Raw genomic sequence first — 27,513 nt, 5'->3', positions numbered from 1 at the left:
TGATACTGGAGTGGCAACCACGGGCAACCAATCAAGTTCAAGCTCAAGCTCATACGACCCATAACGACTATCAACCATTTTCGGCCTAATAAACCTTTCGGCCTAACACCTTTTCGGCCTAAAGGCATCCAGGCTGACGGCATAGAACCGTTAGGAATAGACGAATTCATGGAGTAATTCATGGCAGAATTACAGAAGGTTTATCAAACGTATTTCAATCAATACCTTGGATGGAATATATATCTCGAAAACTTTTTTCCTAGAAGAGTCTCAATTTCCTAGAGGAAAAACTAATAGAATATTTAGAGCATTATCTGCAGAAATCTAGAGATAAAATTCTGAACGATTCCGACTAGACTCTTTAGAGCGAGCTGAATGTCCGCAGAAATTCTCCAATTATGACAAGATTAAACTTTCATGCGTGCTATTTAATATTGAACTTGAAGGTGTCATGCCGACAGCCTGACTTAACAGTCAAGCTACGATTTTTACGAGTTCCAGACAGTTTGTCTGCTTCGCGGACGAAATAGAAATAATTCGGTGAAAATTTGATACGGTGATAAATTTGTTCATCCGCCCAAAGCAACAGAAGTTCAACAACGTTAGTCGAGAAATACGAATGCGCATCATCTTGGACGTCGTCGTGTCTACTATAAACTGTAAAAAGCTGCGATCGAGAAAAAATCACCCCTTCACCAAATTCATCATGTACAAAACGCTCAAAAGACCGGTAGCCCTCTACGGATAATCGCAAGAAAAATATCGGTTATAGTAATACAGATTCAAAATTGCCACTTAAGGCTACATACTTATATTTCATTCCGATGCATACTGCTGAACGCTCACAAGATGGTCGTACAGCTATTGTCTCCACACCTCAAGTATAACTATGACCAACCTTAACATGTCCATGGTTCGGCGGTGCAAATTTCCCGAACACTGGCATACAAACCGCAACGACTCGACAACGATAGCATGTAAACAACCACCAACACCGGAGGTTGGATGAGCAATCCCATTCGGATTTCCAACCCCGGAAAGCAGCTGGTACAAAAAAAAACCAAGCATGTGAAGCGAAAAGAAAACACGAGAAAGCTTTTCCAATGTACGCAAGCGCTCTCAAGCATGGCAGAAGAGAGTTATGCACGGTTTTGAGGATAAGAAGAGCTTTACCTACAAATATGCTTTTAGGGTGACCACATACGACAATATGAGGAAAACAATAAAATAAATTGGATAACTCAAAATTTCTGGAAGAACTGACATACATCTAAATTCAACACAATAGAGAAAAAAAAAATGAATTAGGATACCAAGAAATACTGATTGACGCTCCACCCTAACATATGTCCTTGGTGGGCATATGAATGAATGACCGAGAACGTAGAATAGAGCTCGGAATACGTAACAAAAGCTCTCGCTCAAGAGCTATATGAATACACAAGTTGAAGCTTGTATGCTAGATTGGGTGATGAGAGAAGTGGAACGTTATCAATCCTTATCATACAACGAGATAGTGGAGTTTATAGTATTTATAGATTTGATTAAAATCCATACATTTTATAAATTTGAATACTCCGTCTTCTTCTTCTTTTTGGCATTACGTCCTCTCTGTAACTGAGCCTGCTTCTCAGCTTAGTGTTCTTATGAGCACTTCCACAGTTATTAACTAAGAGCTTTCTTTGCCAAAGTTGCCTATTTCACATTCGTATATCGTGTGGCAGGTACGATGATACTCTATGCCCAGAGAAGTCTAGGACATTTTCTTTACGAAGAGATAGTGGACCGACCGGGAATCGCACCCAGACACATTCAGCATGGCTTTGCTTTGTAGCCGTGGACTCTAACCACTCGGCTAAAAAATACCCCGGAATATTTCAAAATATTCCAAAACCGGTTCCAGTTGGACGTGATGTGTATGTTTTCAGAACATCATATAGATCCATTACTTGAATTCAAATTTATCGTCAAATGTCGACTAAGGCCGCGACTGTGCAAATAATGTATTCATAGTTTCCCAAACCCCAGGGGGGTCGTGATCCTATGTCAGAGAAGTCGCAAGAAACATTTTAATTATATATTTTTCCAACACATTTACATTTTTTTAAATTTCAAAAAGACACCAACATGTTAATGCTTTCAATGGACGATTTTGCCCCGTCACAACATTAAGAGTCATTATATTTCAGTAAACAATCGGAGAATTTCAGCTCTTTGTCATGACTTTTATGTTAAGGTCACCTACCTTACTGTCGTTTACTACTACTGTTTGGATTTTTACTGAAATAGTGTAATTCTTTGTGTCTTCATCAAAGCTAATGAGTAGAATGTTGAAAAATTCTTTGTTAATCTTCATATGCTTGAAACTCAATTATTGACTTCCTTCTGATATCTTGAAAATCCAGTCTATGAAATTTTGAAGATTCTGAAAATTTCATTTCTTCGAACCTTGGTGGTTAACGTGGAAATTCAGACTGTCCCTGAAGATGAACTAGTTATCAAGGTTATCAAAGCTTTTACAAATGGCAAAAAAGTTTAATAACTTTAAAATCATCAATCTAATTCTTCTGAATGTGGTGCACGTCAAATTTCGCCTTATTTTGGGAGAGAGTCTAAAACAAATATTGAAAGTAGTTTCACGGCATTGTGTAAATAAGAAACATTAACCATATCTTACCTGCAAGCCATTTTCACCATTTTTCAATGGTGGGTCGCGAAAAATAAGCCTGATGGCTAGGTGGGTCGCGCATCCAAAAAGTTTGGGTGTGATGTATTGGGTTTTTTTTCAGTTTGATATCAAGTAGGGTAGATGTACCAATAGTGGAAGTACTAAGCACGATTGAACTTCATTTAACCGCTTTAATTCAAAAAGCGCAATTATTGCACATGTTGATGTTGTAACGGGAAATAACGACCATTAACTTAATGTGAAAAATGATTTCATCGTAGTAATCCACGGCATGTCAGTGAAAAATAATACCTCCACTATTGGTACACTGTACCTTTAGTAGCGGTATATTTTTAATTTGTGTTCCTATAGTTGCGGTATCCGTTGTTTTCTAATGGGATCCTCCACTCCACTATAGGAGGGTGGTAAATGACTGGACAATGCGTACCATTGGTACTTCGCGTACCTGCAGGTATAAAATAGACCCCATTTGTGGTCCTTAGCCTCTTGTCCAGTAACTCCTATCCCTACCTCCCCGTGGTGCCGCCTGGGATACGAGTAACCGTAGGGAAGATCGGGTAACCAACCCTGGTGGAACCTTGGTCGTATGCTGACAGGGAAGGGGGGCTCCTCTCTTCTGAGGGTGTAGCTTATCAGAGCGTCTGTTCTCCATGTTAGGGTCGGCTCAAAACAGCGTCTGTTCTCCATGTTAGGAGCGGCTGATCATCGTCCTAGTGCCAGCGTGGGACTCTAAACAGTGCTGTGCACGATGATCCTCCGGCGAGACAGGGGGTTGGTGCAGGCCTTACAAGCCAGCCGTAAAAATCATCAGTACAGGAAGCATACAATGTAAATTCGGACCGGAACAATCGGCATAGACCCAGGCATCGAAAACGGACTAACGATTGGAAACTCGGATCATGGAACTGTAAGTCTCTCAATTTCTTGGGAAGTACCCGCATTCTTTCCGAATTATTGAGGGTCCGCAAGTTCGACATCGTAGCGCTGCAGGAGGTTTGCTGGAAAGGGTCGACGGTACATACGTATAGGGATGGTTATACCATCTACCAGAGCTGCGGCAATAGACATGAGCTGGGCACAGCTTTTATCGTGATGGGCGAAATGCAGAGGCGCGTGATTGGGTGGTGGCCAATCGACAACAGAATGTGCAAGTTGAGGATCAAAGGCCGTTTCTTCAATATCAGCATAATCAACGTGCACAGCTCTCACCTAGCAAGTGACGATGACGATAAGGACGCTTTCTACGCGCAGCTGGAACGTGAATACGACGGCTGCCCAAGCCATGATGTCAAAATCGTTATCGGAGATCTCAACGCTCAGGTTGGCCAGGAGGAGGAATTTAGACCGATTATAGGGAAGTTCAGCGCTCACCAGTTTACGAACGAAAACGGCCTTAGACTGATTGATTTCGCCGCCTCCAAAAACATGGCCATACGTAGTACCTACTTCCAGCACAGCCTCCCGTATCGGTACACCTGGAGATCACCCCAACAGACTGAATCACAAATCGACCACGTTTTGATTGATGGAAGGCACTTCTCGGACATTATCGACGTCAGAACCTATCGCGGCGCAAACATCGATACGGACCACTACCTTGTGACGGTTGAAGTGCGCCAACGACTCTCCGTTGTGAACAACATTCGGTACCGACGCCCGCCCCGGTACAATCTGGAGCGACTCAAGCAACCCGAAGTCGCAACTGAATACGCGCAAAGCCTTGAGGCAGCGTTGCCGGCAGAGGGAGAGCTCACCGAAGCCCCTCTTGAGGACTGCTGGAGTAGTCTCAAAGCAGCCATAAACAACGCAGCGGAAGGTGCCATTGGGTTCGTGGAAGCAAATCGACGGAACGGTTGGTTCGACGAGGAGTGTCAGACGTTTTTGGATGAGAAGAATGCAGCGCGGGCGATGATGCTGCAGCAAGGCACCCGTCAAAACGTGTAACGATACAAACAGAAGCGAAGACAGCAGACCCATCTATTCCGGGATAAAAAGCGCCGCCTGGAAGAGTTGGAGTGCGAAGAGATGGAGCAGTTGTATCGTTCTCAAGAAACACGTAAGTTCTACAAGAAACTAAATGCATCCCGCAAAGGCTTTGTGCCGCGAGCCGAAATGTGCCGGGATAAGGATGGAGGTATCTTGACGGACGAACGTGAGGTGATTGAAAGGTGGAAGCAGCACTACGATGAACACCTAAACGGCGCAGAGGAGGAAGATCAAGACAGCAGGAGGAATAGCTTCATCAGTACGGCGGATGAGGGAGACGTGCCAACTCCCACAATAGGTGAAGTTAAGGATGCTATCAAACAGCTCAAGAACAACAAAGCAGCTGGAAAGGATGGTATTGGAGCGGAACTTATTAAAATGGGCCCGGACAGGTTGGCCACTTGTCTGCACCGATTGATAGCCAGGATCTGGGATACAGAACAGCTACCGGAGGAGTGGAAGGAGGGAATAATATACCCAATATACAAAAAGGGTGACAAGTTAGAATGTGAGAACTATCGAGCGATCACCATTCTTAATGCAGCCTATAAAGTGCTTTCCCAGATCATCTTCCGCCGTCTATCGCCACTGGCAAGCAGATTTGTTGGAAGTTATCAAGCCGGATTTGTGGACGGGCGATCGACGACAGACCAAATCTTTATTTTGCGGCAGATCCTCCAAAAGTGTCGCGAATATCAAGTCCCTACGCACCACCTATTCATCGATTTCAAAGCGGCCTATGATACCATCGACCGCGAAGAGCTATGGAAGATTATGGACGAGAACGGTTTTCCCGGGAAACTGACTAGACTGATCAAAGCTACGATGGATAGTGTACAGTGCTGTGTGAAGATATCGGGTGCATTATCGGACCCGTTTGAAACACGCAAAGGACTTCGACAAGGCGATGGTCTTTCCTGCCTCCTGTTCAATATTGCGCTAGAAGGTGTTATGAAACGGGCGGGCTTCAACATGCGGGGCACGATCTTCAATAAATCCAGCCAGTTCATCTGTTTCGCTGACGACGTGGACATTGTCGGAAGAACGTTCCAGGTGGTTGCTGAACAGTATACCAGGCTGAAACGTGAAGCAGATCGGGTTGGATTGAAGGTAAATACGTCGAAGACGAAATATCTGCCGGCTGGAGGAACCGAGCGCGATAGAGCTCGCATAGGCAGACGCGTGACGATCGACGGGGATGAGTTCGAGGTGGTAGACGAATTCGTCTACCTCGGATCATTGATAACGTCGGATAACAACTGCAGCAGAGAAATTCGAAGACGTATCATCGCCGGAAGTCGTGCTTACTATGGACTCCACACTTCACTTCCGTACTAAGTGTACCATGTACAAGACGCTAATAAGACCGGTAGTCCTCTACGGGCATGAGACGTGGACAATGCTCGAAGAGGACCTGCAAGCGCTAGGAGTTTTTGAACGACGTGTGCTTAGGACGATCTTCGGCGGAGTATGTGAGAACGGCTTATGGAGGAGAAGAATGAACCACGAGCTTGCGCAACTCTACGGTGAACCCAGTATCACGAAAGTCGCCAAAGCTGGAAGGGTACGATGGGCGGGACACGTTGTGAGAATGCCGGACAACAATCCCGCAAAAATGGTGTTCAACTCAAATCCGGCCGGTACAAGACGAAGGGGAGCGCAACGAGCTAGGTGGTTTGACCAAGTGGAGCAGGATCTAGGAAGTGTGGGGCGATCGAGGAATTGGAGGTTAGCAGCCATGGACCGAGTTAGTTGGCGTAACATTGTGGCGCAGGTCATGTCTTGAAGGACGTAGAGCCAGCAAAAGTAAGTAAGTACTATAGGAACACTTCACCGCAACTATTGGTACAAGCAAGACTAGTTTTAGCCATTTTAGTTATATTTCATCAGTTTTAAAGCAATTTGAATGCTCTTTTCAACTATACCGTGTATCAACAAGCCTATACGTCGATTGGCAGTGTATGTTCTGTGGCCAATGCAATAAAATCAGTGAAAACGGCACTACCGCAACTATAGGAACACTCACAACTAAGGGAACACTTACCCTAGTTATCGAATGAAACTACTTGAATCGAACGAATACTTTCTCGTGTACATTTGTGTAAAGGTTATGGACCGATGCACGAGTTCACTATCTGACGTTTGAGCGGTGCCGCGTTATTTACGTGACCATGGCAACTAATGAATTCGGCACCGCTAAAACGTCAAAGAATGAACGCGTGCATTGATCCATTGGTATTATGGACCTGTGCACGAGTTCACGAATTTGACGTTTGAGCGGTGCCGAATTCACTTGTTGCCATGGTCACGTAAATAACACGGCACCGCTCTAACGTCAGATAGTCAACTCGTGCATCGGTCCATTCTGAGAGAGAGGAGACAGCTCACTGACAATTGGATTGTTTTCTTGGCTTCTTTGATTTCTTTTTCTCATGTTTGAGTTGTGCACAATGGTCCGGAGAGCACAAACAGGGTCAAAACCATTGTCACATCCCATTTGTTATCAAAAAGTTCATAAAATTAAAAAAAAAAAATCAATAGCAATTTATGCCCAATCGACAATATTTAAATATTAAACGATTTTATATGCGAAATCACAATAGAACAACCTGAATTTTCAACCACATCCAGCTTAACTTTGGCCAAATTTTGACGGTTTTTCACGCTCTGCCCTTCGAATGTGCGGTTTTCCAGTGACAGTTGATGACAGGTTTCCTTGACTTTTGGGAGCTCGCAATCTAAGTCAGCTGTCTCCTCTCTCTCAGGTATTATTTTTCACTGACATCTCGATGATTACTGCGATGAAATAGATTTTCTCAATATGTGAATGGTCGTTACTTCCCGTTACAACAATAATATGTACATTCATTGCGCTAATTGAATTTTGAAGGGTTAAATGAAGTTGAACCGTGCTGAGTACCTCCACTATTGGAACATTTACCCTAGTTTAATGATTAAATCAACCATTGCTTACTTGAACTCGCCTGTTAACTTCACCCTCATAAACCATATCACTTTTGTAAGGTTAATTATTAAAAACACTACGGAACACGTTTTTGTCTCCAGCATCAAAATACCGCTATTCACTTAATTAAGGGTTGCTGAATCCATTACCGTTTTCAGAAATATCATAGCACGTCTAGTTTTGAGATATTGACTGTTGAAAATGCAAAAAATGACTATTTCAGCCAACTTGCATGCAAGTTTTCCAGCTTGTAAGGTAATATATTGGCTTAATTTGCCACAGAATTCAAACTTTATGTGTATAACAATACTTATCATCAAAGTTTGTAATACTTTCCATGCAGAAAAGTTATTTTTTGATGGTTTAGAGAACTGTTGTGTTTTGCCATATAGAAGAAACGAAAAATTTTGTATGGAGACTGCAAGCATGTTGAAAAAATCGGTTTAATGGAAATTTAATCGCGCAATTTCAATCAAACTATGTCTGAAATAAAAGTTCGTTCTATTTTGCATGTTTGGTGGATTAGATTACAGAAAAGTTTGATAAATTGTACTTTGAATTTCATGTAAACGTTAATGAAACCAGTGTTTTATACAACTTTGGCGACCTGTAGCTAAAAATTGTGACGTGCTGGAACATTTCTGAGAATGGCACTAGATTCAGCGGCCCCAAATCTACTAGAGACACATAATTTCATCCTTGAGACACGCAAAAATGTCATTTTTGTTACGCTGTGTAATTGCTTTCATTGATACACAGTGTTTAGTTTAAATACGTGTTTCTGATCTTGTCAGTATCTAGTTTAATGTTTTGAACGCCTAAACAAAATATAAAGACATCCAATTGGTTAACATAAAAACTCGTTTGATCGACTGGAAAGCTGTCCTTTTAGCATCTTCGGCAAACAGAAGAGTAATTTGTCACGACTAATTCCACGGAGAGTCTTTAATTTATGACAATTTATTTCGACAACATAAATCCCTCTCGTATCGTTGATAGTAACGAAGAGTGGCTCCATGATAAATTGTGAGCCAAAGCTGACAGTTACCATGTTGGTTGGTGCCCATCCACCCACTCATCCCATTCGCTGAGCAACGATCTGCCACACCGACAACAAATTGGATCCATTATAATTCTTTAACCGGACACGCTATGTATATATTCTTTTAGGCTATCGCATAACATGTATCACGTTACAGTTCTCAAGGGAGAAGCCTATAATTATAAGATGCCATGAGACAAAAGACTCGACCTGACCGCTACCTTCGGAAGACTGAAACTATCTAACTCGAGGTATAAGATACTAATTAGTTACGGGGCATTAAATTCAATTTAGTAGCATCGGTGATTATTTGAGTGCAATTAACACTTACTAGATTTGAAAGCCAGTTGAATGCATATTTTAAGAATATACATAATTTATTCCGAAGGATGGAAAGGAACTCTCATGAAGATAAGATAATGATTTCATTAGTTCCTCCATTTGAAGATCAAAGTCATAACCAAGACAATAGCAGGAGAGAATGACCTACCTAGATACTTTTTTTACCGCCATCATAAAAACGGATTGTCGAGAAACAAACATTTCAGAAATCGTCGTCAATTCAAATTTGTACCGAGATTTTGGCAATTCGGTAAATATTTATCGCATATTCGAAAAATAAATATCGACATATCCGCTTCTGGATTATTGGTTATCCGCTAGATTCCGATAGATTTACACATCACTCGGATAAAAGTTTAATTTTACGTCGAAATGTTTGGATACCTCGTCTCTAGTGGTTTTTCCCACGAAACGAAAATATATTTTGCCATGGAGAGTCTAGAAACTATCTTACCCGAAAAGATCTTCGACCGACAGGTAAATTCAAACCCAGCCATCTTTGGCATGGTCTCCCTATAAGTCTATGTAATTACCAACTGAGGTAAGGATTGGCCCTTTGCTTAAATACTCACATCTTATTCATGGTACCAAAGCATCAGAACAACGTGTAATTGATCGCATACTCGGTGTTTGCATTCTATCAGCATTTTCGCTGATCCGCTTAATAGCATGTCAACCGGCTTAGATTACAACACTATGATCTGCGTTAACATTGATTACAGAGCTTAGGTGCAAAAGGGCGTAATAATTCCATATAGACAATACTGACCAAAAAAGCATAACCGTCCCATATAGATTATCGAACCGCTCGGCCGATAATATCACCCACCGTGATTGCAAACTTGACAAAAACCCATGATTTTGCTTACAATCTTCAATTTATGTCTTCGAAACTGTTAGACATTTCCTTCAAAATTTTCTTCGGAACTTTCAAAGAAAATCGTTTGAGGCTTCTAGAAAAAAAATGTCTGCATACAGTGTTGCCATACACACTTTTAAAATTAAATACATATACAATTTCAATACATTAAATCGATTTTTCGTCGAATGGGTATTTTTTATTTCTAAAATTCTTAATTCATCATGTTTATCAGACACTATTTTTAGTTGAAATTTTTGTCAAAAGTGATATCAACATAAAAGAGCATGAAATAAATTAAAAGCCTTTATAATTTCAACATGTATTCCAAGTTAAGTGTTAAGTTGCAGTGAAAGATGAAGGATTCAGACTTTTTAATTTGAAAAATTAATTGCTATAGTTTGGTCAAAACATCTCTGAAAGTGAAGGGTTTCTGCCATAAAATGTCTGACCAACACGACGGAATTACAATTTTTGAAAATTTCAAAATCCCTATTCATCGAAAAATTGGTTTTTCAATTTCAAAATTCAAAATAAGTTTATTTGGCAACACTATATCCAATCAAAATATTTCTTCTAGACTTCTCGACCGATTTCGTACAAAAGTTCTGAAAATCAAGAAGAAAGTTAGCAAAATCCTGGGATTTTGTCCAATTTGAAATCACGAGGGATGACTCCATGGGCCTACGGGTGATCTGATTAGCATACAAATTTTGCTTTCAATTAACGTGATATCATTTGACCAAAATTGGAAAGCAAAAAGTGAATTATACTCACGATTAAATTTTTTGCATATAAAAATGGTTATTAACTGAGAGCTTACTATGTCAATAACCATTTTTGCATGTGTATATCGTGTGGCAGGTACGAAGTTACTCTATGCCCTGGGAAGTCGGAAAAATTTCCAACCCGAAAAGATCCTTGACCGGTGGGATTCGAACCCACGACCCTTAGCTTGGTCTTGCTGAATAGCTGCGCGTTTACCGCTTCGGCTATCTGGGCCCCAACACTAGAGATTATTTGCTACCATTTCAATCTAGTTAACATTGCTAAATAATTAGGGGAACCTGGTCCAATTCGGACCCTGTTCTAATTCGGACCATCAAGCATTTCGCAATACTGGCGCTACTGTAAAGATCGTGGGTACCGTTTTTCTGCTCACCGTTTGGCTTAGATCTAACACAATAAATTTGACGCCTTTCAGTTATTACGTTTGATTTTTATATTAGTTTATTGTTTTGAAGTGCTCAGGTGTACTGTCGGTTGGCGTTATTTCCAAGCTTCTATAAGCGACAATAATTATCCAATCTCTCTGTGTTATTTTATAATCGAATCACCCTAGCCTAAGCTTTCATCTGACCATATGGTTTTGATATGTCTATGCACCGTTTGTGCTCAACGAGTTTGAAAATCTCAAAATGTGTGTTGGTCCAATCCGGACCTTTTGATATGGTTCAATACGGACCTCTTGTTTTTCAACGTGTACTCAGTCTATTCTAAGAGCTCCACCCCGTGAAAATCTTCCCGACTCAATCGAAAATCACAGAAGTTGTAATATTGATTAATAGTACCTTTGTTTCTGTTGCGGTCAAGAAAATGGCTTCGCAAAAAATCTAAGAAATGAGGTAGATTACCAAAAACTAAAGGAATCAATAAATCAGCAACTTGAAAAGCATCTTCATCAATACCACAGCCAAGCTTTGGCAATACGCTATAAAAAACGTTTACGAGTAGTATATAAGAACAATACAGTCAACTATCCCTTATCCGATTTACTGTGTTTTTGTTCACAAGCTCGAAGGAAAACGCAGTCCCTTCAATATAGTGTCCTTCAATCCATAAATATAAGTAGGTACTTCTCAAACTTGAATTTCCGAGACTTCGAGTCTGTTTGTTGTCTGTTTCAGTTTCCCATACAAGTTCACCTTTTCAACCCGATATTTCATAGCAAAGTTTCAATGTGTGCAAAATTTTACAATATTCAACTTCAAAATTACTTTTTCGAATGTATTTTGTCAAAATAAATAAAAAAAAGCTCTAAAATTTGAAAATATGAGTATTTCATCTCGATAGCTCCCATACACGATAGTCTGTTCAAAACCGAGTCAGGAACAGTTGACCGTACCCAATTTTGAACAAGTTTCCGACATATTTTTTAATGAAATTCATATTTCACTTGAGCTTGTTCTGACTCGAATTAGTTTGAAATTTCTCATACATTGAGTTCATTTTTTATAATTGCGCTTGCAGAAAAAGTTAAATAAGCTTTGATACCAAACAAATCTGAGTTATATTGTGTTACTAACATTGCAAATAACGATGAAATATAGGGTGGTCCGAATTAGAACATGGGGGGTCCGAATTGGAACAGGGTTGGTCCAGTTCGGACCTTTTGGAGAAGTTGGTTCAAACATGTCTAGCCATGTCATGGTAGGAGCTATCACAAAACTCTCTGAGAGAAAAATGTGCGCGCTGAATTGCGCTTTCTCGAAAACATAAAACTTTTCATGCCATTCATCGTGCTGAAAAGATATGGCCAAAAAACTGTTACTAGGTCCGAATTGGACCATGTTCCCCTACTAAAAACAAACAACAATTTATTTGTTTCTGTCGGAGGTCATTCCATCGCGGTTTATTTAAAATCAAGTTTAACGATCAATGAACGCACGAGCCAAGGCACGAACAACGTTGCGTTAAATGAAAAGTGTTTGAAGTATATTTTTGTGTTGTGTTTTGAACAAAATAATGTCCAGTCAATGTTCGATAACTCTACTGGTGTAAAAAATAATGCAAATATATATTTAACGGTTTAAAAAGAGAATGGAATTACGAGCCAGTTATTTTAAATCCGGACAGCATATGGAAGACCTAGTTTTCACTAGTGAACATGTTTTTCCTTGGGAGATAAAATAAAAGAAGACTTGAAAAATATACATATACCTCATTGTGAGTTATAAGAAGATGGGTCAATTTAAAATCAATCGTGTATATCTTTCGTTATCAGAATCAAACCACACGTAAATAGGCTCGAACTACACGCGCATCGGTTAAGGTAATTAAAACACTAATAATAGTTATAGTTTGTTATTTGTGACATTAAAAATACATACATCGAATTGATATAAAAATTTAAACGAGTTTGTGAGGTTTTCTTGAAAAGATATACAAATACTTTATATCAAATCATACTTGTCCAGATTTCGATCCGAAAGTGTCCGGATTTTGATAACATCATTTGCATTAGGTGTCCGTATTTAAGACCCGATAGACTTCAATATTTTATTGATTTTATTTATTTGTAATAGAATAATACCAAAAAGTCCATGCCTTTCATGAAGATCATTCATGTCGTCTCAAGCGTCCGGTATGGACCAATGCACGAGTTCACTAATTTGACGTTTGAGCGGTGCCGAATTTACTCGTTGCCATGGTCACGTAAATAACACGGCACCGCTCATACGTCAGATAGTGAACTCGTGCATCGGTCGATTGATGTAGGTAGCACGGTATGAGAAAACAAACTTCAACCGACATTTTATCAATGCCTACTTTTTCCACATGGGACGATTATGGTACATCTATAATAATTCATATTGAAAGATTAGGACTGTTTGAAAAATGAATCATTTTCCGGGTCAGAAGCTTTCAATCATTACGACATTCAATGGTTTGCACCCCTTTGATTCGGATCATCAAAATAAACAGCTGAGCTAAAGTAGTATAACAGTGAAGGTCCAACTAATAATTCTACAGATAAGCGCGTAAATTGTTTCGAAAAATAGCTTGAAATATCCTAAAGCTCATTTCTATTGAGTCATGTACCAAAAATTATTACACTTGACAGTTAAAGTTAGCCATAACCCTAGACACAAAACGAACGTATCATTTTTCCTCTGAAGAAGACGCCATAACAGCGTCGAAACGTCGGGTTTTAATAATAAAACTCGTTTTTAACAAAAAAGACTGCTTTGCCGATATTTCATCAGTTATTTTTACTAATAGTGATCTCGATTAGTCTAGAACCGGTAGTTATGTTACAAAGGTTCGAACAAACTAGCGGGTTTGAAACAATGCGCAGCAATCTTCGCGTTACAAAATTCAATAGAACATGTGCTGTTTTGAATGGTACTACGGATTTATTTGTTAATATAGGTAACACGTTTACGGTAACTACAGTGCTTGCACATGAGTAGACTTTCAGATTAATCGTTTGGTTAATTCTCTGTTAGGTACAAAAAATTGTGGCATACAGCCGATTGGGAAATAATCAATTCAACATATATCCTATGAAAGTACCGGAGCAACCGTTTTGCGAATTCATCAACGGAACGTATCGTGAATATCACTATTTACTGGAAAACTCTACAAATTATCCCCGTGTTGGCCCGGCAGGGTTGTGTCCATTTCTTTCTGGACATTACTGGATGAAAAATGTGGAGGTCGACCAAAGAATAATGCCAGTTCCTTTCCCGGCAGGATATTATCGTATGACGATGTTGATCAAGGGGGAAAACTGTATGGTAAATTATAATAAATATATTCAATTGTCGCATTGGTAACTGTATGATCATGTGACAAGTACACGGAATCCATCTTCAATAAAATGTTCAAGAGTTACATTTTACAAAAAATAAATCGATAGAGTAAGTTTTGTAATCCCCAATTTAAATCAAAACAACTGTAACGAATTGTAGTTCTAATTTATTAAAACTAAATTAAACTGTTAACATTTTGATAACAACATATTGAATTCCATTTGCCTCAGTAGTTCACAATTCATACAAGTGAATTGATTTCACCTGCTCCTTTTTAAAAAACACCTTTCTAAAACACCCAAGTACCAATAGTAAATAGCAATGTTTTTTTTTTCATTATTTATAAACAATTATAGAGGGGCCTTCGTTATCCGAGTGGTCAGAGTCCGCAGCTACCGAATTTATTAGATATTTGCTGCAAGTGATTTTCAGATCCTGCTCCCCGGAGTACTTGGTCCTCCGCGACAGCTCATAAAATTCCTACCGATGCTCTCAAATATCTTGAACTTTTTGTTTATATACATTATGATTTTTGTCGGAAATACGTACGAAAAACAATTAAACTCAACTAAAACGTTTGATTTTAGATAAAATATTGATTTGGCGTTATATACAATCGGCTACGAATGTAAAAAAACTGTTGCCGAAAACTGAAGTTTCTTATGTTGGATATAGAACAGAGCTACACCTTCTATTTTCAAAAGTACACATTTTAACCCTCATTTCCCAAAGTAGCTCATTTTTCTATGGACTTGAGAGCCTCAAATGAGATCAACCGAATTAGATTAATTCTATTCAATAGTAGCTGAGGGGTGCGAAGCCGAATGTTTAGGTCGTTCAAATTGAACACAATCTATTCCACGAGTGCTAACCGTTGTTTGTTTGCTCGTCTCACAGGAAACCACATTATAAGTACACTCTTAAAATGCTTCACACAAAGCATAATGATAAATCCAATAAACAGACTGGATCAGAATGTTTCTGGCCGTATGTTAATTTAAAATATATTTGGAAAATGTTGTAAAAGATTTCTGTATAATTTGGACCAATTACATATTTTTTGGCAGTTGGCAGTCTTTGTATTATATAAATTGAACAACAGTTTTCAGCGTGACGAAATCAAGACCGATCATCCCTAGGCATACTAGGATCATTTTCATGAATATTTTTGTTTGGCAGCAGCCTGGCTGCTTGTGGATTTTCAGTTCACATCCCTTAGGTTACTAGCATAGCTTAGCTTAGCTTAGCTTAGACTGACTACACATATCAATGGTTGCTATTCCGTGATTGACCGAAGTCAGTGAAAATGCACAAAGAATCAACTAGAAGTTTGACTGGGATTGGCCATAATCTTCTTCAGTGTGCATAATTCAGTGCCTCTATTTATACAGGGTCAATAACGGCGCCGGCCACGTCCTTGCAGTCAGGTGGGATTGAGGGAAGGAATGTTAGTGTGTAACCTTTGCTATTTGGAGACCGTGTTTGCCTCTGCATCTCCACAAAGGTTACTGGGAGGGATGTTTGTTAATGGGGAGGATCGTTGGGTCACAGGATTCACTTTGATAAGCAATTAGACCATGATAAATAATTATTTGTGAGATATAAACATGATTATGCCGACACTTGGGGTGACGAACCATTCAAAGTTTGTTGAACAAATACCTAAATGAAACATTCCTAACACTCCTATTCTTATGCCGACACTTACAGTGACGAACCATCCAAAGTTTGTTGAATAAAGTGAACCTTTCGGAAGTCTACACTTGTAGTGTCCAACCATTCAAAGTTTTTTTATTACAAAAATAAAGGTAAAAAGAAAGGGGTGTTTTGCATAGCATAGCATAGCATAGCATAAACTGACTGTACATGTCAATGGTTGCTACTCCGTGATTGATCGGAACTGGTAAGAATTGCACTACGATCCAAATGAATAAGGGATGGGAGTTTCCGCTTACTCTCGAAGTGCAATTTTAGCAGATCTAATATTATTGATCAATAACGGCGCCGGCCAAGTCCTTACAGTCAGTTGGGATGGGGAAGGAATGTTAGGGTGTAATGATTGTTGCTTCTAGAGACCGAGAATACCTCTGCATCTCCACAATCACCACGGGAAGGGTGTTTATTAGTGAGGAAGGAAAAGATCTGGGAGTCACCTCTGGTCGGTGATGCGATCCATGGACAAGGGGGAAATATACGACTTGTATTTAAAGCTAGTTTTGTATTTTTGTCTCGAGAAGTTTTTGGAAAAATTACGTCAACATCTATAATGTCGAACAATTCAAAAGACGTTTTTATTAATGACGAAAACTGAAAATTACATGTATATATTTTAACTTATATGAAACAGGAATAATGCCGACACTTGTAGTGACGAACCATACATAGTTTGTTTGAAAATTACATATGAGTATTACTGTGCATTTTGTCTCGATATGGTAGAAGTTTTAGAAAATACGTCAACATTCACAATGTCGAACAATTCAAAGGATAATTTTTAATAATGTCAAAAAGAGAAAAATATATGTATATTCAAATTGTATAAGAAAAAAGCATAATGCCGACACCTATAGTGACAAACCATACAAAGTTTGTTTTAATATTACATAAAAGTTACGCTTTCAAGAAAATATGTGTTATCATAAGCATGAAACGAACTCACCAGTTGGCCATCCATTCTCGACTGAACACAAAACTGACACTGACAGCAAAACTTCTTGGCGTCCCGAAAATAAACCGTCTTGCTTGGGCCTTCCCAAATACGTACCCAGCAAGACGCTCCAAAACAAAGGGAAAAAAAAAAAATCTCCGGCGACGAAAACACGCGCGAAACCGTCAACAAACTCTATCGGACGACGCAAAACCGAACCGTCCTGCTTGGGCTTCTCGAAGCACTACCCAGCAAGACGCTCCAAAACAGGGGGAAAAAATTCTCCGGCAACGAAAACGCGCGAATCCGTCAGCTAAATCAATCGGACGACGCAAAACCGAACTGTCCTGCTTGGGCTTCACAAAGCACTACCCAGCAAGACGCTCCAAAACAGGGGGAAAAAATTCTCCGGCAACGAAAACGCGCGAATCCGTCAGCTAAATCAATCGGACGACGCAAAACCGAACTGTCCTGCTTGGGCTTCACAAAGCACTACCCAGCAAGACGCTCCAAAACAGGGGGAAAAAAATTCTCCGGCAACGAAAACGCGCGAATCCGTCAGCTAAATCAATCGGACGACGCAAAACCGAACTGTCCTGCTTGGGCTTCACAAAGCACTACCCAGCAAGACGCTCCAAAACAGGGGGAAAAAAAATTCTCCGGCAACGAAAACGCGCGAATCCGTCAGCTAAATCAATCGGACGACGCAAAACCGAACTGTCCTGCTTGGGCTTCTCGAAGCACTACCCAGCAAGACGCTCCAAAACAGGGGGAAAAAATTCTCCGGCAACGAAAACGCGCGAATCCGTCAGCTAAATCAATCGGACGACGCAAAACCGAACTGTCCTGCTTGGGCTTCTCGAAGCACTACCCAGCAAGACGCTCCAAAACAGGGGGAAAAAATTCTCCGGCAACGAAAACGCGCGAATCCGTCAGCTAAATCAATCGGACGACGCAAAACCGAACTGTCCTGCTTGGGCTTCACAAAGCACTACCCAGCAAGACGCTCCAAAACAGGGGGAAAAAAATTCTCCGGCAACGAAAACGCGCGAATCCGTCAGCTAAATCAATCGGACGACGCAAAACCGAACTGTCCTGCTTGGGCTTCTCGAAGCACTACCCAGCAAGACGCTCCAAAACAGGGGGAAAAAATTCTCCGGCAACGAAAACGCGCGAATCCGTCAGCTAAATCAATCGGACGACGCAAAACCGAACTGTCCTGCTTGGGCTTCTCGAAGCACTACCCAGCAAGACGCTCCAAAACAGGGGGAAAAAATTCTCCGGCAACGAAAACGCGCGAATCCGTCAGCTAAATCAATCGGACGACGCAAAACCGAACTGTCCTGCTTGGGCTTCACAAAGCACTACCCAGCAAGACGCTCCAAAACAGGGGGAAAAAAAATTCTCCGGCAACGAAAACGCGCGAATCCGTCAGCTAAATCAATCGGACGACGCAAAACCGAACTGTCCTGCTTGGGCTTCACAAAGCACTACCCAGCAAGACGCTCCAAAACAGGGGGAAAAAAATTCTCCGGCAACGAAAACGCGCGAATCCGTCAGCTAAATCAATCGGACGACGCAAAACCGAACCGTCCTGCTTGGGCTTCTCGAAGCACTACCCAGCAAGACGCTCCAAAACAGGGGGAAAAAATTCTCCGGCAACGAAAACGCGCGAATCCGTCAGCTAAATCAATCGGACGACGCAAAACCGAACTGTCCTGCTTGGGCTTCACAAAGCACTACCCAGCAAGACGCTCCAAAACAGGGGGAAAAAATTCTCCGGCAACGAAAACGCGCGAATCCGTCAGCTAAATCAATCGGACGACGCAAAACCGAACTGTCCTGCTTGGGCTTCACAAAGCACTACCCAGCAAGACGCTCCAAAACAGGGGGAAAAAATTCTCCGGCAACGAAAACGCGCGAATCCGTCAGCTAAATCAATCGGACGACGCAAAACCGAACTCCACATCCCTTAGGTTACTAGCATAAGATATTAACTTATTAGATTACTCCAATATTACACTTACTGTTATTTTTCTATTGGTAAACAATTATTTTGCTATTGAAAACAATTAGACTTTCATAAACTGATTTAGAAAAAAAAATACCAAAATTTAAGCACTTTTTACGGAAATACTTTTTTCGTAGGACTGAAATAGCCGATCAAGAACAATACAACCGTTCACCTTCTGCGCAACTATTTCCTTGCGTATTTTTCTTTTTTATTTTTTTGTAGGATACAGTTTCAAAATGTTAATGCGTAGTTTTACAGGCGTAGATTATAATTTTCATGAGAATTTTTAAGATAATCAAAAATATCTCGCTCAGAAAAAGTCAGAATTTGAAAAGGGTAAACTTTGGCTTTGCCAGACGCTGTTCAGCCCAATTCAACTCTATCACGCTCACCGTCTCTGGACCAGTGCTCGAGTTCACTATTTGACATTTGAGCGGTGCCGTGTTATTTATGTGACCATGGTAACGAGTGAATATGGCACCGCTCAAACGTCAAATTAGTTAACTCGTGCATTGGTCCATGCATTTACTTACATCGGTGGAGGACCATGGCAAAAACCGGGCTGTCATTTCCATAGAAGTACTGTCAAAGAGCTTCCCGATCAGCTGATTTGAAACGTTTTGTGAATAGGCTTATCAGAAAGAGCTAATACCAGGCATTGCAGAATTCACTCTCATTTGATTTTGAAGCACGATCAAAGCAAGCGAAGAAAAACATCCCATCTGTTGCGGTATATGATTGACAATGTATCGCAAGTTGTAACAAGTCTGATAAATAGGAGCAGCGAACAAGAGCCCCAAAGAGAGAGCGATGATAAAATCAATTTTTCTCGCTTGTTTTCCGTTGGGAGTAGGTGTTTTACTTTACTGGCACGATAAACAATCACCGAACTTCCGATAGCAATTTTGTCCCCCAGCTTTGGAGCTTATTTAAAGGGGTTTTATCATGCACTGCTATCCCCTCGATCTGATCAAAGTTGTAGCAGTATACGATAAACAGTCTCTCAAAATGTGCTGCATGTTTTGCTAGTTACAGAGAGCGATACGTCAGAGATTATCTCAATTTTCTCAGTACTCAATCCCTGGCTAATACTGATCTTCCCGATGGTGGTGTTAATTTGCGTGGGCCCAGATAGCCGTAGCGGTAAATGCGCAGCTATTCAGCATGACCATGCTGAGGGTCGTGGGTTCGAATCCCGCTGGTCGAGGATCTTTTCCTAAAGGAAATTTTCTCGATTCCCAGGGCATAGAGTATCTTCGTACCTGCCACACGATATACACATGCAAAAATGGTCAATCGGCAAAGAAAGCTCTCATTTAATAACTGTGGAAGTGCTCATAAGAACACTAATCTGAGAAGCAGGCTTTGTCCCAGTTAGGACGTAACGCCAGAAAGAAGAAGAAGAATTTGCGTGGGCGGGCTAAGAAAGGCTCACCAGCAACGTTGCTAAAAAAGGCTCAAGACCTCTTGGGTTCTTCTTCAATGTTTGTCCATACATTAGCTGCTGCCATCTTCCGCTTCATTGTTTGTACAAAAAATTAATCAAAATCTATTTTTGGCTGTTTTTAATAGAGTGTCATACAGCGCCATCCATGTCAGTGATAGAGTTTAGGTGTCTTCGGAAGAAATGTCAATGATGAATTATTGAGAACTTTGTAGAAGAAAGTTTTTTGCTAGGACGCTCCTATCAAAAGATAAAACTGATCTAGATTACATACGAAGGAGTCAAAATGTAGGACAAATTATTCTAAAATTCTATGCATATTCAGGATACTATAGGTTTTGGCCGTTGAAAACAACGATCTTCCCCAGTGTGTGACGGCCCGAAATTCAAGATAGAGATCATTTCTCAATGGTTTAGCGTCTAAAATCATGCAATATGGACAGTGAATCAAATTGTCATCAAAACAGACTAAAGACAAACAACAAAGCAGGCGCGCTCACAATCATTAGGACAAATTATGATACGGATTATCGAATCAAAAGAAAAATTGTCATGATAGTCACAGGAGGCAACATTGTTAAAACCTTTTCAACTTGTGATCAATCAGTTATTTTAAACATGAAATCGAATTTGTTTAATGGATGCTGTTCAATAATGTGGCAATATTTACCAACAGGGAGAAAGTTCTCAAAAGTTTCAATGCAAAGCGGGCCATTTTTGTTGAAATTTCCATGTAACTTAGACGTGCTTCAGACTAATTCATTTGATTTTGTTCGAAATGTACTTATCAAACAGAACTCTCAATACAAATTTCATACATGAGCATGTGCATGATTGACCGCCCGCAGATGCTACTCCGTTATTGCAAGAACAGCGTACTTACACAGGGAACCAACAGACTCTACCCGGGATCAGTAGCATCCTCAATGTGTAAGTACTGGTGCTCTCATTATTATAATAAACAATAAACGGCTGCGTCCGAATGCAGGTCAATTTGAGGATAGGAGGGAAATGTTGACGTGTTACTTGCTTTATGGAAGCCGAGGAGTCCGCTGCACTTCCACAAGTAAACACTGGGAGTTTGGATATGGGGGAGGGATTCGTTTTGGTAAACGATAAATACATAATTTGAAATGAATGCGCCTTACCGGATTCGCAATATTACTCGATAAACGCATTGAACGCCGAACAAGTGTTCGTCTCTCGCCCTCATAGGAGCAAGGATCAAACAGTACTAACGCGTTCCGCGACCCGCGGCACTATTCCACCATGCCATGCGAGCGACACGCAACACGATTGATCCTGCCCTCATCACCCGCCCCCGTAGGAGCAAGCGTTAAGGTCAAAGGATCAAACAGAATTCCTCTCAATACAAATTTCATACAGTGTATAAAATTTTAGTGCAATATGCATAATATAACACTGCGGAACACGATTTTGTCTCAAGCATCAAAATACCATTATTTACTTAATAAAGGGTTGCTGAATCCATTGCCATTTACAGAAATATCATATCACGTCTAGATTTTGAGATATTGGCTATTGAAAATGCAAAAAAATGACTATTTCAGGCAACTTGCATGCAAGTTTGCCAGCTTGTATGGCTATTTATTTGCTTACTTTGCCTCAGAACTCAAGCTTCATGTGTATAACAATACTTATCAACAAAGTTTATAATACTTCCGATGCTCAAAAGTTATTTTTTTGAAAAGTATTATATTTTGCCATTTAAGAGAAACGAAGAATTTAGTATGGAGACTGCAAGCATGTTGAAAAAATCGATTTAACCTCAATTTAATCGTGCAATTTCAATAAAATTATATCTGAAATAAAAGTTAAAGTCCTATTTTGCATGCTTGGTAGATTAGATCATAATATTTTTTGATAGGGGCCCAGATAGCCGTAGCGGTAAACGCGCAGCTATTCAGCATGACCATGCTGAGGGTCTTGGGTTCGAATCCCGCTGGTCGATGATCTTTTTGTAAAAGGCATTTTTTCGATTCCTAGGGCATAAGAGTATCTTCGTACCTGCCACACGATATACACATGCAAAAATGGTCAATCGGCAAAGAAAGCTCTCAGTTAATAACTGTGGAAGTGCTCATAAGAACACTAATCTGAGAAGCAGGCTTTGTCCCAGTTGGGACGTAACGCCAGAAAGAAGAAGATTTTTTGATAAATCATTGTTTAAATTTCATGTCCTTTTTGCCTATGTGTTCATTTTGCCCCCAATCCCACTATTACATCATTAGAGTAATTAAGATCAAGAACAAATTTGTCAAAACATTGGAAATTTTATGTATTTCTTCCTGTCACGGATAGAAGCATCCACCCACGAATCGAGTTTTAGAAGTCGCGAATTTCACGGATAAGATTTCAAAGTTTTTGTTACAGCCCTGAAATATTTTGCATTATACCCCGACGACGCATCTTACACCTAGTTCCCCTATAAGGGCATTTTAGTTGGAACGTACAGTCCTGCTTAACTATTCGAATCGGAAATTCAAAGAGGTGTAAATACATGTTGGTTGGGATGCATAATATGATAAAAGTCGCACTTGACGCAAACCTCATCAAGGATTCAGGAATGTTAATGAAAATCCAACATAGAATAATTCACATCGAGTATTAGCTCATGTACATAACATCCTGTTAAAAATTCATTCATATTGTTTATTGCTTTCGTTCTTACTTCTGTTGTATTTTGTTTCTGGATTCCAGTTCGACCGTTTGGTATTTAATTAAATGTGTTCAACGTTGTTGTTTTATGAAATTGTTATTTTAGCAAACCGCTTTAACGCTTACTTGCTTTCCATGCCATAATAATGAAGTAATATCAATTGGAAATTGATTGACCAAATTAAACAATGGTAATAAATCTGACACCGTAGAACAGTGAGCGCTAATTGCTTTTTTGTTCTCTCTCTCTCGATAATTTCTTTTTAGGGCAATGCGGCCAACTCGTCGGAAACGTCGATGGCGACACAACCGGGTGGCTCGGTGACGTCGAGGGCGGCCTCCGAGAGCAGATCGGGGCCGCCCGGTTCGAGTAGTGGTAGTGTACCGATCCATCAAAACCCAACCGCAACCGGGGCCAAATTCCGACATGGTCTGCTGCAGTTGATGATCCACACGATAGATCCACTGCACGATGGTAAGTTTCCGATGTTTTGTGGCTTCAATGTGCGCTGCTGTCAGCATATTTTCCGTTTAGCCTAATGAAAGTTAAGAGCAAAAAAAACAGCAAAAAATGCTCAAATTCACAATAAATATTGCGATGTTCGATGTTTGTCTGTTACACATACAGCGATAAACAAAAATTGAAAAGAGGAAAAATTTGTGAAGGCATCTGAAAAACGTAAGCCTAAAGCCACAAACTTTTCTTTTACGCATCGGTAACTCATCATTTTGAACGACTCATTCCCTTCACTCTCACATATTTCGATTTTTAGGTTTAAAAGTTAAGCGTGTGCTTGTTTATTTTACCTTGAATAAATCAGTTTCAATTTATTTTGTTTCGCGTTCTCATAAAATCATTATTCATATGTCCGGCTTATCATCGACTGGTAACAATGATAAATCTGCTTCGGCGAGGCTATTCATCAATTCGGTCAAGTTTCTGGCATTCATTCGGAATGGGTGTGGGGCTTGGGAAAAGTAGAAACCATTAATCTGCGTAGCATCATAGTATCTTGGAGATTAGGAAAGGACCCATCTCAAGCGTTTTGAATGAAATGATTTCTTTCAGGACAAATATCTACTGCAAAGACGACATTCTGCGCTCATTATACTGCACAGCATAACAAACATAAAATGTTTGTGAGTCTTAAACATCAAATTATGTGTCTCTAGTAAATTTTGGATTCCTGAATCTACACACCCTTAGAAATATTCCAGAACCTCATAATTTTGAGCTACCAATCACCAAAGTTGTAAAAAAAAAAGTTTACATACTAATTAAACTATCATTTAGCAAAAATTTTAGTGATCTTTCATTTAGGATATAGTTCGATTTAAATTGCACGATTATACTTCGATTAAATCGATTCTCTGAACATAACTCTAGTCTCCATTTAATTTTTTTATTCTTGTATATAGTCCGAATCAGCTGAAATTTGGATGACGAACTACAATAAAAAAATGTTGTCTACGTGAAATAATTGATCATCCTGCGAAGAAATTTGAGTGGTTTTCACTATAAAAAGTTGAGTGTTCGGAATATGAGTCATGTTCGGTTTTTAAGCAAAACGGTACTCTTTTTTGAACGGACGTAAAAGTAAACACTAAAAACTCAAGACAGTGAAAAACTGTGAATATGCCCAATATCAATTTAGCTATTTCTTTACATATAATACTAATTTAACACTCCAAAGCAGAAGCGTCATTGTTACCTTATACGCGACATACATAATATTCAGTCATTGACATAAGTTAGTAACCAAGTTTTTTTATACAAAATGCCCAAGTTTGGGATGCTGTATCTCAGCTTCTGGTAGTCCGAATTGGCTGAAATTTGGATGATGAACTACAAATAACTTGACATTTTGCCTGTAAGAGAGTTATTACATTACAGTCATTTTATATAGAGTTTCAGAGGGTTGTTTAAAGACAAAAGTAAGTAACCGAGAGACTTTTCAATTTAATTCGAAAACGGTAAATCGTGGAAAGTTGGTGTGTTCTGCAAATTTGTGTGACTTCTGAAATTGAACAACTTTGCGGAACAGACCAACAACCACAACTTACCGTTTTAGAATTAAATTACAAAGTCTCTCGGTTACTTAATTTTGTCTTTGAACAACCCTCTGAAACTCTATGTAAAATTACTGCAGTGTAATAATTTCCTTACAGGCAAAACTTCAAGTTATTTGTAGTTCGTCATTCAAATTTCAGCCAATTCGGACTACCAGAAGCTGAGATACAGCACCCCAAACTTGGGCATTTTGTATGGAAAAACAGCATTTGGTTAGTAACTTATGTCACTGGCTGTATATCAACTGCAATCATATTATTTATTCCCATCAAATCTTTCGTACGAAATCCTTCATCTACTTCATCTAGCCTGGAATTTATGTTTAAAGTTTGAATTGATCGTATCGCTTTTCAGTTTCTTTCCAAATTTTTCTCTCTGAAATTCGAAATTATTCAGAAACCAACAGATATTCCTAATAATTTATGTGAACCAACCCTTCCACATTTGTCAAGCAGCGCACGAAGCCAAATTCAAAAAGAAAAAAACTTCACATGATTTATGAGGAATATTGCACTTGATAGTTTAGCATCCACAAACATACCACCTATGTTTAGCCTTACAGTAAGATTAATATGTTTGCCACTTATGGTTAAATGAAGTAGAAACTTTGAGATTTGTTCATTGTGTTGCAAACAGTAGAGTCGTTTATCATCGCTATCGCGCTACACATAAAACATAAATCCCATGCATTGTACATTCATCTGAGACAATTCGATTGGAAATGAGCAAAATCATAACATTAGGCGACAGCGGTTTTAGTTTAACTTAAGGCAACGCAGTTGTAGTATCAACGTCGTTTTGATTTGACCTTTGTTCGGTATATTGAACACTTTCCACTAACTTTTTTAAGCATTACTATATAGCTCACAGACACAAGGTAAGCACTTCGAATGAAATCTCATGGAGAAGGGAAAAGCAGGTCAAATGTTAGTATGTTAATGCTAGTACCGGTTTTTAATATTACCATGCAATTAAAAGCTTTATTGTACTGTCAAAAATCTTTGTTGATACTGGTTCTGCTTTAAATATGTAGTGCTTTTCGCTGTTTTTTTTCTCGGCTTCTTTGAGACAGATCCTTATTGTTTGTAACGCTTGTCAGTCGTAAAGCTAATGAAATGTCCATTGGAAATGCGGTTCTATACGGACCAAGAATAGTTGTTTGGTAACTTCATAAGTCAAAAAGTCTATGAGCATTGTTTCGTTTAGTATTAGGACCATTGTTGTAGCCAAAGCATAAAGTGCATACCCTAGTGCCCAGAACGGGTTTAACGGGTGTTCAATAAACAATGAGATTTTTTTAGTCTTATAGTAAGAATAAAACATAACATTACAATCTTCAAAAAAAAAACGTCAATTAATATTGGAGAGGATGCCCTGATCAGCCGTACGATGCAACTTAGTCGCGATGCTCTCACAAGAGTGCTGGACGACCGGATACAATTCCGGATCCTCGTGGTAACTGCTTTGTATCCTTGGTCCGCCAATTATTTGTGTACACTAGGGAACGAAAAAATTGTCATTGAGACTGCACTGGGGCAAGCAGGTCGCTTTTTCTGCTCAAGATACTCCAGCGTCTTCTTGGCGTAATGAGAAGACGTTCTTCCAATCCACATGATGAACCTGTAAAAACTTTAGGATTTTGTGAAAAAAGCTATAGGAATAGTGGTATTGAAGCAAACTCTACTACTAGTTAAGTAGTACAGAACTTGGATTACTTAACATAGGAAATCGCCCTTAGTTCAGGGTATCTACTAAAGAAGAAGTGTTAGACATAACGCTTTGCTCGGATGAGGAATCATTATCTGATCATCGCTACATCTTCTTTGAACATTCAAATGTGTCTGCGCAGACTTTGCGTTTTAGGAATCCCTGGTCAACAAACGGGGAACTCTATATTGAATTGGTTGCGACCAAATTTCGTAGTCATTCTCTGTCAATTGAAAATCCAAGTGATTTGGATGATGCCGTTGATACTACAACATGCTACATTATGCAAGCTTTTGAAGAAGCATATCCTCTGCGGTCTGTGAAGACTACAAGAGGGCCCAATGGTGGAATTCTGATCTGACTAGACTCAAGAAACAATGTAAAAGGAGTTGGAACAGACGCCGTTCAGCTGGATCAGAGTCGTTCAAGTTGGCTCACAAGGCTTACAAGAAGGCTCTTCGTTCTGCTGAACGATTCGGCTGAAAAAACAAATGTTTCCAGTTTCAGTGAAGTTAGTCGGCTGAACAAAATCC

At 39.7% G+C, this 27,513-nt stretch overlaps 1 protein-coding gene across 2 annotated transcripts in view; it reads left to right on the top strand.

The window, feature by feature from the left end:
• Positions 1-27,513, top strand: part of LOC5565354 (sodium/potassium/calcium exchanger Nckx30C) — a 253,928-nt gene that overhangs the window by 165,914 nt on the left and 60,501 nt on the right. For both annotated transcript variants that reach the window (XM_021845299.1, XM_021845298.1), the window contains exon 3: positions 23,470-23,677. In XM_021845299.1, coding sequence (XP_021700991.1) covers positions 23,470-23,677 — 208 coding nt within the window. The remainder of the gene's footprint in view (positions 1-23,469; positions 23,678-27,513) is intronic.

This window comes from Aedes aegypti, chromosome 2 (genome assembly GCF_002204515.2).
Source record: "Aedes aegypti strain LVP_AGWG chromosome 2, AaegL5.0 Primary Assembly, whole genome shotgun sequence".
Taxonomy (NCBI): Eukaryota; Metazoa; Arthropoda; class Insecta; order Diptera; family Culicidae; genus Aedes; species Aedes aegypti.
The sequence above is the reverse complement of the archived record's forward strand: the minus strand, read 5'-3'. Positions and strand labels throughout refer to the sequence as shown.